Genomic DNA, 15747 nt, shown 5'->3' with positions numbered 1-15747 from the left:
GAACTATGGGGAAAGGTCTCAGAGTTTTTTGTTTGGCTTTTTGTGTGGTTAAGTACAAGCTCCCACCTCTTTATTTAGGGTCTACATGAAGAAGGTAAGAAATGAAGACTCCAGATTACTCCACAGTAATCTGTAGTATTCTGCTAGTAACAGCTACTGTGAGCTGTCAGGGAGCATTTCAGCTCTCCTGCTGAATGGATGATATCTGAGTCTGATAAGAGTCCTTTGGAATTGTTACAGCATTTGGGTGTGGTTCTGGGGTTGGGTTTGTTTTTTTTTTGTTTCGGGGTTTTGGAGGGTTTTTTCCTTTGATATGATATAGTTACTGTAGTTTTTTTGATGTGATTTAGTTACTCCAGGGATTGGTCACTCCACAGGGGATGCTAGTCCTCCCTTAGGGTTTTGAATTTAAGGTTCCCATAGTCTTGATTAATGCCACATCAGCATCTTTGCTTGTACCTCACTTTAGTAAAAAAGGAGCCATCTGTTACGGATAAAAGGGTTACCCACTGCTCAGTGGATACCCATAGCTCAAGGGTGCTGTTTGCAGTAATACTGACTCTGTAAGGCCTCTCTCACTTTAATACTGACTTAATTACTTTGATCACCTAGAACCTGGAGATGGAAGACATCCTTCTGCACATCAGCTTACTTGGATCTAGTCTTATGCTGCTAATTAGGGGAGAAATATTAGAGCTTTGGGGATTTGAGGCTCTAAATGTTGAAAACCAGGCAGAAGGGGAACTTCCCCTGTCCATTGGTACTTGTAACGTTGAGATTTTACCCACAGTTCCTGTGCATCATCCATTTATTTCTGAACAGGTATTTCAGGAAAAATACTTGATCTTGCTATCATGGCTGCTTGAAAGAGCTTTAAATTAACAAGGTGATGATTTTCAATTCCAGGGTGCCTTACTATTTAAAGTATCAGTCATCTTTGGAACTCCATGAGTATCAGACCTCCACAGCCTGCACTCCCACCGGCTACACTGTAACTTCATAAAAGATCTTACTGAGGATGCCAGATAACCAGACTGAACACTGTCTATATGCAGGGAAGGCCAAGTAGGACTGAGGCCCTTTTATTTCCTTACAGCTGAAGCTACTCCTCAGTTGGCATACACAGTCATGAAGGTATGATGAAGTAATAATTCTGGGTCCTGTCTAACGTAGAGCTCACTAACTTGTGTAGGAAAAGGTAACACTTCCTCTATTCTAACTTGGCTTAAAGGCCTCCCACATGGAGAGGTGCAAGTTTTAGCTTTTTGACTACACTGGATGCAGTCTACCAATCCTTTTTATTTTTGCCAGAAAAGTATACAGAAATGTGAGATTCATGGCTGAAAATAGCAAGTGGGTCAGGAACCGAAACCTTACTGAAACTAGATTCATTGACCCAGGTTTAATCTTAATACTTGGTGATTTCATCTAGTCTTTCACACAGTTCAGCTATGTAGAAACCATTAAGATGATGGCAAACCCTACTACTTTTCCACCTTTCGACTACAGATGGCCGTGAGAAGTTTCAGGGTTTACAAATGTTAAAGCAAACTAATCAAGACAAATCAAAAGTTTTTATTTAGTGTAAAGTCAGAAATACAACATCTTTAAAATGCTCATAAGTTAAATGAAGGCCACAGTAGTGGGATGTAAAATCGCATAGAGATGAAATAACTACTATATACACACTGATGGATAAAGTATCACTATCCAGTCTACAATACAAACCCGGGATTTTAAGGTTACTTTATCTTGGGAAGTTGCTGAAGTCTAACAAGCGCATGCTCTGTTACCAGGTGAGCTCCTACAGTGCAGATGGAGATGGGCAGTGACGTGGCTTTAAAGCTACAATGGCTGTGATGCGATGCAACCTTTAGAAGTCAAGTGCTTGGTGTGACTGTTCTTTGTTTAATGCTCAAACTCTGGACTAACCATGTGATCTGCTCTACCTGCTAGCATTACTTTAGAGTTCCAGTAGTGTGAGAGAGTAGTCCATAGAAGATTAAAAATCATTTTAGACGTTTACAAGAACCCCATGACACAAAGAGTATCACCAATTTGTGTCTTGGTGGGTAAAACATTTTTTGGTTTTTTGACCCAGACTTGTAAACAGCCCTCGAGAGCAAACTATTAGTGCTTTTTTGGCAGTCTTTTGTCTTTGCTGACACTCCAGTGAGCACTGTAGAGCCATTTTAAATGGGGAGAAATGGGAAACCTCACCTTTTGGAGGGGGGAACCTCACAATGTCAACTTACTCTTGAGACACAGCAGTGCTTAGCTGCCAAGAAACTTGGGGTTTGAGAGGGATTTATTCTACTGTTCCATTGATTCATTCACAGCTAGGTTGAAAGAGATCCTTGAACTAGTGGTTTCCTTTTAAAAGGTCAAGTACAATGGCTTAATTACTGAAGAGATACTCAGTTCTAGCTAACATCCATAAATAAACCTGCAGTGCTGCTGAATGGCAAGATGAAACATGCAACTAAGTACTGATAAAACTTACATTGTTGTTTGTATTTCAGCTTCTGCTCTCCCTTAATACTGATTATGCTGGACATGCTGCCTCTATGGGAAGTGCTCAGACCCATAATCTGGGCTAAGCTCCCTTACAAAACCTGCTAACAGCCAAGCCAGTAAAACCAGCACCTTGGCACCAGGCACTGCTCAGAGCAGCATGGTTTTGAGAGGCAAAAGCCACCTTCGTTCCACTGCAGCCTTCTGCCTTACATGTTTTTATGCAGTGCCTCAAGAGGCACTTCACAAGCTCAGGCTGTTGGGCAGGAAAACATCTGCTCTGAGGCCTGAAGCAAAGTTTGGCACTTCAGGAGGAAAGTAAAAGGTGGGAAGGAAAGAAGACTTCTCAGTTCCTCACTGCAGATTGCTCACAATGAGCACGAGGAACATTGCTGACCTTCTGTTTCTGAAAAGCTTATCACTCAGGTTTTTACAAAACTCTTCATCACACAACTGAAAAACCTCAGGAGGATCATACGTTGCGATGCTGTGCCTGATTGTTCTTCGAGGAAAGGGGAAAGTGAAAATGGTTTCAAGTGTACATATTACAACACTCCCATACTGCATCAGTTTGGTATTTCCCTGATTAAGTTGCCCTGTTCCTCTTTCCCTTATCCTCCCCCTTCCCAAAAAATCTTAAGTGTTTTTCTGTATGCAAGCCCTACAAACAATGTCATGCTGTTACTACTTCACAGAAATGCTTAACTGGTTTATAGGTTCTTGTTTTAAGTTGCTTTGCAGAGCTATGAACAGTACTACACAGTAATTAAATATATTTCATGTGAAAAAAGTGATGCAATTAGACTCTGAATATTTTCATCAAATAGGGCTTCAACACAATATTATAACTTATTTTGCTAGTCAAGAACTCTACCCTAAGACCTCAAAGAGTGCCAATAGACCTTTGTTTAACCTCACAAACTGAATCCGATTTTTAACAAGATATGCTCATTTTTAAAACAAATATCAAAATTTAGTAATTATCTACACTACATTTGCACATTGCTCAATCTTAATACACAAACTTACATCTCCTGTCCATGATAATGCTCTTAATTCTGTTTATCACCGAAGTTTATAATCTTTAAGTATCCAGTAAGCCACAAACTAAGGTATTTTAGCTCATGTAGCCTATGCCAGTTAAAACAAAAAAAGACAGCAGCAATACAACAGCATCATCTATGAGTCAGCCCTTACTTCCTTTTGCTTTTTGTGTCAGTTGTTTGGAAAACACTAGACGCTGACATCAGATTTTCTATATACTGTCCAAGAACTTGGTTTTCTGATTTCAGTTTCAAGTTTTCTTCCTTAACAGCATCTACTCGTGCTGAGAGATCTGCGGAGGTGATATTATAAGAGAAGTATTAGACACTATTGCATGCAATAATTAATATGTTCTACGGGCCTATATCAGACATCACACCTTTAATGCAGGAAACGTTACCGTAAGGTATTATGTTAACATAGTAACATACTAACATTCTGCTACTAAAGTGTTATCAAAAGCCCATTTTTCCTGTATTATTTTGTAGTACAGTATTTGGATGAACTTCTTAAACATACTCCTAGTCTGTAACTTTATTATTTTCTTGAATTTTTGAATTAAGCTACTGCAAACTCAACTACTTGGAAACAGACTCAAAGATGTGTGTCAGCTGATAAGCAACAAATTAACTGTATCACCCCTCCTGCTTGATGTGTATTATGAGAGTCGAGCAAACACAATCCTGCATAAAGAGGAAGGAAAAAACCTAGTTCCAAGATCTTGCCTATGTACCTTCAACTGCTTTAAGTGACATACTTCTGGACACTGTGCCTAAGGCAGGGCAGAGCAGTGAGGTTCTCTTCTTTTCCTTATTACTGTGTGCTTGTAAAAAATCTGATGTGTCAAGCTGCTAACCTTCAAGTGTGTGCTGCAGTTCCAAAACTTGATTAATAAGCCGTGTTTTCTCTTCTAATTCCACCTGATTCTCAGCCTCAACAGCTGCAACAAATCATGAGAGTTTTAGTGCAACCTCTGCAAACAGTTGGAAATTATAGTAAGTAGAAAGAATAACAAGAACATAAGAACTTATACCATCCATGTCGGCATTCATCATTGTAGAATGGGCTCTTTCCACTTTTGAAGAGCGTTTCCTTGAGAGATGCTCTGCTTAAAGAAAAGAACATGGAGGCAACTGTTAATGGAACTGCCTTTGTATTTGGCTTTTAGGTGCGTTTTTCTAATTGGCGGTGAAAGGCCTGCACTTAAGCCTAAGGCAGAGGAACACTCCTTACCATTCTTTAATTATTTTTCCTAGGGCCTTATGTGGTACGTAACTATGGTTCTTCGAGTAACTATGCTTCTGTTTACAAAAATAACCGATCCGAACGCCTCTAACGCATAAGATATCGCCGTCCCAGTGATGTAACTGCCGCCTTCCCAGCACCGATCATTCTGGAATTGGCTATTCCCGAACGCAGGAGCGGAAGGGCCCCGCTTTGTGTCCCCCCCATACCCCCCTTCGCCGGTGCCCGGGCCCGCGGGACAGGCGTGCCGGCTCCGGGGCTCCGCGCATCCCCAATTCCCGGCCCCATCCCGGCCGTGCCCGGCGCCGCGGGAGCCGCAGCGCCCGTGCCCGGGGGCCGGGGGGAGGCAGCGCCGCAGAGGGGCTGCCCCGCGGGCGCCACACGGCAGCGCCGCGGCCCTGCCCGCGCCCCCGCTCACCCGCCCCTCCCTCCATCCATCCATCCATCCATCCATCCATCCACCCACCCACCGTCCCGGCGCTCCCTCCCGACCTCCCGCCGCTCCGAACCTGCCGCCTCCCCGCGGGCTGCGCCCCGGCCCGGCCCGGCCCCGCTCCGCTCGCACCGCGCCTGCGCCGCGAGGGGGCGGGCACGGGGCGGGATGCGGGAAGGAAGGAGGGAGGGAGGGAGGGATGGATGGATGGATGGTTGCGGGAGGGGTGCGGGGGGAGAGGTTGTCTTCCCGCGGCTGGTGCCTGCCTTACGGGTTGCCTGAGTCGCGCCCGGCCCTTTCCCGTTAGATCCCGCCGGGTTGCCAATAAGATAATGGAAGGAACTAGCAAGAACGCGCTTAAATTAAATTAAAGGAAGAATGTTTTCCACTGCGAGGGTGGTGAGGTGCTGGAGCATCCTGAAGTTGTGGATGCCTCATCCCTGGCAGTGTTCAAGGACAAGGTTAGATGGAGCTTTGAGCAATGTGGTCCAGTGGAAGGTGTCCCCGCCCGTGGCAGTGGGGTTGGAACTGGATGATCTCTAAGGCCCCTTCCGACCCAAACCAGTCTGTGATTCTAAATAAATGTCAGCATTAATTCGTTCTGTGCTCACACACTGCCAGTGTTCAGAGCAGTGGTCCTCGGCCGCCAGTTGCTCTCCATAGCGTTCACAAGAAATCGAGAAAAGGCAGGTGTTCCCTAGTGGGTAACCCCTTCGGATTCAGGTAGGTTGGCAAAGCCTGAGGAAGGTCAGAGAAACCCGACAGTGTGTGTGGCTGCTGTGAACTCTCAGGTGCTCATATGTGGAGCTCTGTGAGAGAGGAGCCTCGAAGCTGGAGTCCATCAGGGTTTACCTATGCCAGTTCAGTGTTATGTACAACTGGCTTAGCTGCTTCCAGTCTGGCAGATCAGCAAGCCTTTTGCACAGCAGTATCTGGATTAACTGTAATTTAGCTCCTTGCTTCTGGATCTCACAGCATGAGAGATCACATCACGCAGGGACCTAAGTAACTTCACGGAGTTACTCTCGTCTAATAGCTCGGTAGCTCCAAAACTACACTCCTGTGTCTTCGTTCTTTCCCTGGTTCCCTGGAGGGAATAACATGCTGCACAGGGTCCTCACTTTGACCTCACAGCACAGTCTGTGAGCCACAGTAAAGGAATGAAAAACATTCAGGACCCGAGCTAATTTTAGTGGCTTCACTGAAGTGACTGCACTGCATAACTTGTAGTACCTTTGTACCATGTAGTTTGAACCATATGTTGCAGTGAAATATATCCATATTGTATCCCTAAATTACAGGAATATATCTAGTTATAAATAAGTAATTCGATGCTATGCAGATACACGGGAAGATAAAGGCATTTGGGAAGTGAGCCCTCTACTGTATTTTTAAGTACACTTCAGAAAGTGTGTATTTCCAATATCCGTATCTTCTGGCTCCCTCCACAGTATTACTATCATTGTGTTAATAACTTTTTTTAACCTTACAATCAGATAAATTCAGACTAGACTGAATGCTATTCAGGTTATGAATTACTGTAATTAGAGTCCTGCTGTCTGTCTGTACTGGAAAATTAGTCTGTTTTCAGTTCCATTAGCTAGTGTGCTCAAAAGTATATCACCTTCTCTACGATGGCTGTTTTAAACACAGCAATCCTTATTCCTTGCAAGCAGTCCTCTCAGGTGGTTGCTGGGCTTTAGGAGCTTGTTAGTAACTCTCCTTGATTGCTGTTTTTACAATGACGAGTGCTTCTCACACTGTTTTGATCTTGCTTGCTGCACCGGCTGTGTGGCAAGCCTGGCAATCAACAGGTTCTCACAATTCTTTCTAATGAGACAATCTCCAGCACTTTGATTAACAAGGAAAAAAAATATGGCCAGAGTCTGCAGGTTTATACAGATGGATGGAGAGCTTGCTTATCTGGTGAGGAACTTGCTGTGTTTTATACTGTAAGGCGGGGGGGGGGAGTTATTCCAGGCTTATCTTGGGGAAATGCACCTCTCTACTGCAGAAATTCCACTTTTCTTGCTGTATTATTTTCTTGCTGTATTTTGTATTATTGTCTAAACTGTCCCAAAATGAGCAAAGTGGGAAGATCCTTGATGTTAAATTACAGGACAGAATGGAAATTAAACATGTTGGCTCCTATCCTATTGTAGCCAAAACAGAAATAATTTCAAGAGCTGCTAGTTTACCTACTGGTTCCTCTTTGGTACCTCTATCATTGAGGGTTCATTCTACTTTGTGTGGTTGTGGTTTCTGACTGTAGTATTTTCTTTTGATTCTTAACTCTGATTTTTGAGCATGAGCACCAGGATGGATCTCCTTTTCAGAAGTTAACCTATGTGAGAGGTTTTTTGGTTTTCCTTTAGAGAAAATTGTCTTTTTCTGAGCCTCCACTGTCAGCATTGCAGAGAGCAGATGGTGTTTTTAGTCTATAGAGCGCTATGTGTTACTGGGTTAGTGTTAAACAGTTGCACAGAAGCTTCCTTGGGTTTGTACTGCTGTAAACTCAGACATACTGGATCTCACACAGTGCATCTTCCTGCTCTGAGTGCTTAGTATGAATCCCTTTTCCCTAATAGATAAGACTGTGCAGCTGGCACGTGCTCCTTGGCCCCAACATTTAGAAACTGTTTTCTTTGTGACCTGGCTGTGTCCCAGATTCTTATTGTGGAAAGATTGATGCACGTTGCCCTATTTCTTTCCCTGTCCTTCATCCCCTGTTTCCCAGGGAAGTATATTTAAGTGCTGGGGCAGCAGGGAGCAGCTCTACTGTGCACAACCCTGATCTGCACAGTCCAGGGGCCAAAACTGTTGGATTGATGCTGGTGGGTGCACATTCCACAGAGAGGATGCCTAGATCATCCTGTGTTCCCTTAAAAAGGCTGGCATTCCTAACTCTCCCTTATTTTCTGGTGCAAAGAAATCAATTCCAGGATTCTAAATATCCCATGCATTAGCAGTTTTAAACAAACAAACACCAAAAAACACACGCATAAAAAACCCTCGAAACACAAAGCAAAACACACCCAAACCTAGTACACTACAGAAAAAAACCCCCACATCCCAAAGTATTCTTTCATGAGAAAACAACCAAAACAAGAGAAGTTTAATGTATCACATGACTTGCCTATTGGTTTTTCAAATATCTTACCTCACCTCACCTGTCTTGCTCTCTGGGTAACATAGTATCAGTTAAATTTTTTGTGCTCTTACAATTTCAAGATTTAGGCATTTAGAGGATAACCAAAACAATCAGATTCCTTTTATAATGCAGAATGTGCCCTAGGGAAGGCACAGCTCTGCATTTTACGACACCAAGCTGTGTGGGAGTGTTGATCTACTGGAGGGTAAGAAGGCTTTGCAGAGGGCTCTGGACAGGCTGGGTTGAAGCGCTGTGACCAACAGTATGAGGTTCAACAAGGCCAAGTGCCAAGTCCTGCACTTCAGCCACAACAACCCCATGCAGTGCTACAGGCTGGGGGAAGAGTGGCTGAAAAGTGGCCCAGTGGAAAAGGACGTGGGGGTGCTGGTCCACAACTGGCTGGACATGAGCCAGCAGTGTGCCCAGGTGGCCAAGAAGGCCAATGGTGTCCTGGTCTGTATCAGAAATAGTGGGGCCAGCAGGACCAGGGCAGTGATTGTCCCCCTATAGTTGGCAGTGGTGAGGCCACACACCAGGTGCTGTGTCCAGTTTGGGCCCCTCACTGCAACAAAGACATTGAGGTGCTGGAGCATGTCCAGACAAGGGCAGTGGAGCTGGGGAAGGGTCTGGAGCACAAGTTCTATGAAAAATGGTTGAAGGAGCTGGGGTTGTTTAGCCTGGAGAAAAGGTGGCTCAGGGGAGACCTCATCACTCTCTACAGCTACCTGAAAGAAGGTTGTAGCCAGGTGGATGTTCACCCCTTCTCCCAGGTAACTAGGGATAAGAGGAGAGGACATAGCCTCAAGCTGCTCTGTGGGAGGTTCAGAAGGAATCAGAAGGAATTCCTTCACAGAAAGGGTTGTATAACATTGGAACAGGCTGCCCAGGGAGGTGGTGGTGTCATCATCCCTGGGAGTGTTCAGTAAATGATTGGACATGGCACTCATATCATGGTCTAATTGACAAGGTGATAATTGGTCAAAGGTTGGATGATCTCAGAGGTCTTTTCCAACCTAATTGATTCTTTGACATCTGTAGAGTAACCAAATACTACCTTGCATTTTTTGGGTGTGTTTGGTGTCCCCTTTGGCTGGGGGTGGCCAATTCAAGCCCTTGTATAACAATTCTTGCTTTTATCAGCCTGTAGTATTTTGTTCACTCTTGTGTTAGAAAGTGCCATGTCTTTGTTCTGTAAATTGTTAGATGGCAAGTCTTGCCTGAGGACCATTCCCTGGAGAACCTGAAACAATCCTTCTAAAGTCTGCCATCTGTTTGAGAGGGATCTGGCAGCATTTGCTTCACTATGGTTTCCCCACTGACTGGGAGGAGCAAAATTAATGAGGTTAATACTAATTATATGTAACTGTGAGCAAACTGGCCGTCATTGCTGTGTGGCTGTTTACTTTGACTCTTTGGAATATGCAGCACAAGGCTGAGAGATGGGCCACAACCTGTGTTCACAGAGCTTTTTTTTATTGGTTTTGTTTGCAAACTTAGTGCTCTCTTCTTTGGAGAACATACACCTTATTAAGAAAATTAAATAATATTCCCAAACACTGGAAACTGTTTTCTTCTGTGGAGCAGCATAACAACATTCCAGTAGCACTGTGCAGTTTAAAAGAAGAAATAAGTGTATTCTCTTTGTTACCAGAAATACTTGAACACTGCCCTAAGTTATGTTCCACTGTTTGGTTTATTAAACTGTTTTTACATGTCACACTAGATTACTTGCTTCAGGTGAGTGGATTTTCTCACTGAAGAGTTATAAAGAGAACTCGTAAGTACTAGTACTGTGTCAGAGCTCCTGAAGTCAAAACTGACTTGAATGTAACTAAGAAGAGGTGCTAAACCCTTTCTTTATTACTAATTTCTTTTATATTTTCTAAGTCATTTGGTTAAAGCAGAGGAGGCATTCATAATATTGTCATTATATTAAATTGATAGGAACAACACATTTCACTTCATAAATGCAATTATCTATACATACTTGTACCCTGAGTTCCAGTTAGATTTTCTAAAACTAGCTGATGCCACTGGCAAAAGGAATTATTTTATTCAGCTTCACTGAAAGAGCATTGTTTTCCTTAAAATACAATCATCTCCCCAGGATGTAAAGCATCATTAACAGTTTACCTGAATACACGTACACGTACGGTTACTAAGGGAGAGGAGAGGATTTTGTTGCTCTGGACTCAGACTCTAAGCCATTGCTGCTAATGACAAATGTTTTCTGACTTTCTCTTTCTAAAACTCTGGGGTACATCTTGTTTTTCTCCATGGCACACAGTGCAAACCAACAAGCCTTTGACTTCCTTTTTGGCAACATTACAGGCACCAGAGGCGCCTGCGTAAGCTGACTGATGACAGAGCTTTCACTGTTCCCCACTACAATAGAAATGTAATCTCCTCTCCTCTAACTGAGGAAGGCATTGTACATGTTTCTGAGATGAATTTGCTATTTGAACTGTACTGTTTCCTCCTTTGGCTAGTTATTGCCACAAAGAAAAAGACAAAAAGGAACGCAAATGGCTTAATCCTTTTTCCCTGCAATGCTGACCTGTAGGACCCCTTACCTCAAATCTTCTTGGTTTTGTTTCTCTGCAGAAATAACAGACTCTGAGGTCTTGGGTTTTTTCATGTAGTGTTGCTTTACACCCAAATTCTCTGCAATTCTTGTTACTCTTTCAGAGTAACCTCAAAAGGCTTTTGTAGCCGTGTGCACTTCCTTGTGCAAATTTCCAGTTAGGCACTTCTGTCAAATGCAGAATTCGAGTATTTCTTAGTTTGTGCTTTTTCCAGCCTAATCAAATGACACAAAATGAGCAACTCCTTTGGCTTACATTGTTCTAACTCTTGTCTGTGTCCTTAGTTATTGTGCTTGTTTTGGTTTTGCCTTAGGTCCTGAGTGAAAATGGGACCTCATCAGATGACATAACCTGTGAGCACACAGTTGGGACAAAAAAATGCAGTCTCTTTAGAAAGTCTACGAAAGGCAAGCCTCAGAAAGTGATATTTTTTCTTTACCCCTGAAGAGGCCTGCCTACATATAGCTGCATATAGCTGTATAGTCTACATACAGCTGCATCCCATCCTTTGCAAGATTGAGCATGAGTGCACATGTTCTTGTTTCTACTCTGACTCCACAAAACCCCATTTTTAAACAGACTGAGGAACTGGACCCTTTGCAGCTCTAGGCTGTGAATACCAACATATATGACTGTTAACACTGTCCTGTTAACAATATGATCCTCCTTGTAATCATTGGCTATAGGTTTGCCACCAGATTTTGTGGAAGGATATTTAGCAAGGTTCCATAAAGCTTTTACTGGTAACCTATGAAGATGAAAAACTGTTTTGTCTTTCTGTAAGTTAGGCCCAAACATTTTGGGGTTTATATCTGCTTTTAAAAGAATGGGTTTACATGAGAAATGTGGTCATTAGTGTTGGCTTTCTGTAGAGTATTTTGAAAAAAGAGTATGATAATTTCTAGGTACTTTACAAAAAGGAAAGAGTGCCTTGATTTACTTATTCAGCATTGATCAGAAGTACAATAAAGAATTTTTTGCAGCTGTTGGACATCGTCTCACTGTTTTGTTTTACTTCTGGTTTAATTTCCTCTGTGCTTTTGTTTGGGTAGGTCATGTTTTGAGGGAACTTTATCTAGAGCTATGAGTTTCTAAACTAAAAGATATTTCATTAAAGGTGAAAATATTTTCACAAATGCCGTTAGCAAAAGCTTTCCTTGATTTCATGCACTGTTGATACTGCTATTAAAATACTTATCGAGGAGTTTCTGTCTTGCTACCATTTGGTCTTTGTCTTGATTTACATGGAAGTGTTTTATTTTTGATACCTGCATACTTAACAAATAGAGAAATATTGCTGTTTTGAAAGAGCAATGGCTATTAAATATTCATGCATTGCACTCGGTTAATCAGGCTCAGTAACCCCTGTTGCTTTGACACAATGGCTTTTCACTGTACTGAGGAAACTTTGATATGAAGGCTGTATTCTGATTATGCTTCAGATTGTACATATGCAGCATGTTGTTCTGCTTGTCTGTTTAGTATCTTTTCCAGTATGTTTTAAGAAACAGAGGGGAAACCTTATGCAATAACAAATGTGCTCAAGTTGCATGTAAATCATGATCATTCTCAGACAAAGTTCACTTATGATCTACATACTGCAAGCCTAATGCTTGAACTTGCTGTTTTCCATCCTTAGGAATCTTTTTGTCTCTCTCACTGTAGATTTTTAACTTCCCTGCTCTTCTGGAATTGATGCTCTTCTCCAGCCTTACAGTTACAGCTGTAAGGCCCACCCCACTCTGCTTGTTAGCTTCCATGCCCTAGAGTTACTGTAATTAGTCTTAACTTCAGCTGGGAGAGATAAGGAATACTATTTCCTACAAAGTGTGTCGTAGTCTCTTCCTATTATAGTTTAGGGATTTTCTCATACCTTTCTAACCTCCAGGTGTTGCCATCTGGCAGAACAAATGGACCCAGGTTATCATGTTCACCATGAAACTTACTGTATTTACCCTCTGTGCCTTCAAGCCATAAGCCTGCCTGAAAATGTCACTTATTTTCATTTATTCTGATTTTACTTCTACTCTCTGAGTGATTGTCCCCATCTCCTCACTACTAGGGGAAAACCTGTAATATTGGTAGCAGATCTTTAATAAAGATGGCTTGTTTATGGTCCTCTGTGTTGTGGACATGAGCTTTCTCTGACCTTGGGTGTGTTACTGCAGTCGAGAGTCTGGTAAATTTGAAGTGCTCAGTTTTGGAGGTGCAGTAAAGTCCTATTTGCCCTGCTGCTGACCAGCCATGTTTTATAGCAGTGACATCTTTCAGGGGCTGACTTTGGTACCCACTGTTGGTAGGTGCTTGAATGAGAGAGTTTTTAACCTTGTGCCTCTGTTTTCTCATGGGTAATACCATTTTCCAAGCTGCAAGGGTGCTTAAGTTAGAGCAGTAAAGGAGGCTGGTGGGTGTTTGCCTTCTAAAGGAAGCGACCTGACTTCTGAAAGACTAAGCAAGCTATATGGCAAAACCACCCATCTGTGAGACAGGGCAGATTCAAACATATCCTGTGTTATGGAGTCATCCCTAACTCAGATGGAGTTTTGCAACTCAGTTCTGGATGTTTTGCAAGGACAAGACAATCTTGTCACTGGATGCTGCCCCTCATTTGTTCTTGAGGTGTTACCAGCTGCACAGCAAGTCACAAAACAGTGTCTCTCTCATAGGATACCTTTTCCCTACCCTTTTATACCCTGCTACAGGAAAAGAGTGAGATTCACTGTCAGGAGAACCCTTCATTATTGCACAGCTTGGACCAAGGTCTGCCAAACTGTCTTCTTGTGAATAGTTCAGGTCAACCACATCTTGATGTCATAAGGCTATATTCTGTATAAATGAAGTGCATTCAAATATCCAACTCAGCACCATCACACTAATATTGAATCGCTAGAAAATTGTGTTCTAAAAGTAAAATCAACTCGATGTTTTCTGTTTTGTTTTGGTTTTTTATATAGGAGGTAAATATAGCATGCACAATAATGTTCTTTATGCTAAAAAAAAAAAAAAGAGAGGGTGGGGAGGGAATAGGACTCATATTATTCATAAATAAGCCCTTCTAGCTCCTGTAAATTAGCACAGCTCTATGTCAGCCATACTGACGTGATCAAGTTGATACTCTGGCCACACCTTTCTAAATAATTTATTATCAATTCATATTAACTTACTTCATTTTTCCAGTATGTAGAACTGTCCTACTTCCCCTTCCAAGTAATTTTTATTCTGTAAGTTGGGTGGGGGAGGGGGAGGCAGTCTTTGTAGTTTCTTTTAAAACAATTAAATGCTTAATAGTGGAAATTTAAATTATCAGCTTGTTTCCATTACTAATTAATTTGCAACACTTCTTGTGAGCTCTCATGAGAGCATGTCAAAGAGGTTATTGTTCTGTATTCAGGAGGAAACACCAGCATTATCTGTATTTTATTTGATAGTAGTAACTACTGAGTTAACCATTCTGTAACACTGTCCCTCTAAAAAGTGAAAGGCTCTGTGTGCTCAGTTGATGAATGTATATTACTATATGTTAATATGTGAAAACTGTGGTACCCTCCATACCCCCAAAATCTCAATTCTTAATGAATCACAAGGCTTATTCAACCACACAACTAAAAAAAGTTTATGTGAAGGCATTTGCTAAAAGTACATTGTACCCAGTAATCACGATCTACAAATTTGTCTGCTCACACAATGCTATTATTAAACCCATGGATTCTGCATTGTATCAGTAGAGTACTGCAGTTTCTTACCTGAATCGTCTGCCAAAGAAATGTTGGTGAAAGTGCCATCCTCCTCGTCCGAAGGTAACTCCATTTTGCTGCCTTTTTCCAAAGTTTTTGAGCTGTGTTGTTAAGCATGGCAGCTGTCAGCCATTTCTGGGAGCACACGTGACTTCCCTGGTTCAATCTTTAATGAGTCCAACACACAGGTGTTGTTGTGTACTGTTGGCAGCTGCACACGTCTTACTCGATGTGGTGTCTCCTCTGAACCTTGAGCTCTTTTCCGGAAATTGTTAAGCTGGAAGGTGTCTGTGTTCTAACTGCTTTGTCAGACATGTGCTGAGCAAACACTGTTATAACAGGTTCTTTCTGTAAAAGAACTGTGTATCCACCCTGGCTGGCTTTTTGTTATTGTTGTTCTTTATTTTCTCTGGGGCTGCATGTGGAGTTTTGTTGGAGGGGTTTTTGATAGACGAAAGAGGGGAAGTAAGTTAGTGTTCAAAAAATGTTGCTTACAGTCCAAAAAAATGCAGTGAACACACTTGGGAGCAACAAATTTAAAATATAATCTTCGAATACTTAGGAAATTGAGTGATTTTATTTACATGAACAGTTGCATCAAAACCAATCAAGTAAGGTGAACAAGTGAAGTTAAATAAGTGAGCATCTAATGCTCCATGATAGCAGACAGGAGGAAGGAAGAGAAATCAAGTTCGCAGAAGACCCCACTTTAGTCATCTTGTTTTGCTCCTGAAAGAATGTTGAACATAGTTTGAGCACATAGACTAGAAATTTTCTGAATTTACAGTTTGCCTTTCACACTTTTGGGCGTAATCTTGATTTGGACTCCTGAGACAGCTTCTAGGTACAAAGAAAATGCATGAAACTTTGCAGGACAAAGGGCCTAAGATACGGAATCACAGAATAATATAAGTTAGAAAAGACCTCTGAGATCATCGAGTCCAACCTTTGACTGATCACCACCTTGTCAGAGTGACCACGGCACTAAGTCCTGTTGTTTTCTGAACACCTCCAAGGACAGTGATTCCACCACCCCGCTGG

General features: G+C 42.2%; 1 protein-coding gene across 2 annotated transcripts; it reads right to left on the bottom strand.

The window, feature by feature from the left end:
- Nucleotides 1-1555: 1555 nt before the first annotated feature.
- On the bottom strand, nt 1556-14891 carry SCOC (short coiled-coil protein). Of its 2 annotated transcripts, none has more exons than XM_032685937.1 (4): nt 14716-14891; nt 4592-4666; nt 4415-4498; nt 1556-3850 (listed from the first exon to the last, which is right to left on the bottom strand). In XM_032685937.1, exons 1-4 carry the CDS (start codon nt 14777-14779, stop codon nt 3708-3710), a joined length of 366 nt encoding a protein of 121 aa, XP_032541828.1. In that variant the 5' UTR covers nt 14780-14891; the 3' UTR covers nt 1556-3707. The 2 variants fall into 2 exon arrangements, with proteins under 2 accessions (XP_032541828.1, XP_032541829.1); XM_032685938.1 differs by having other exon boundaries at nt 3158-3850; nt 4592-4663; nt 14716-14841.
- Between the last annotated feature and the right edge of the window lie 856 nt (nt 14892-15747).

The sequence above is a fragment of the Chiroxiphia lanceolata genome, chromosome 4 (assembly GCF_009829145.1).
Source record: "Chiroxiphia lanceolata isolate bChiLan1 chromosome 4, bChiLan1.pri, whole genome shotgun sequence".
In the NCBI taxonomy this organism is placed as follows: Eukaryota; Metazoa; Chordata; class Aves; order Passeriformes; family Pipridae; genus Chiroxiphia; species Chiroxiphia lanceolata.
This window is presented reverse-complemented; position numbering and strand designations above follow the sequence as displayed.

Coding starts and splice junctions, on each gene's coding strand:
- SCOC (XM_032685937.1), bottom strand. CDS start 14,779: ATGGAGTTACCTTCGGACGAGGAGGATGGCACTTTCACCAACATTTCT. Junction 4,499..4,591: donor GATGAATGCCGACATGGATG/GTATAAGTTCTT, acceptor GATTTGTTGCAG/CTGTTGAGGCTGAGAATCAG. Junction 3,851..4,414: donor ACTGCAGCACACACTTGAAG/GTTAGCAGCTTG, acceptor TCACCTCCGCAG/ATCTCTCAGCACGAGTAGAT.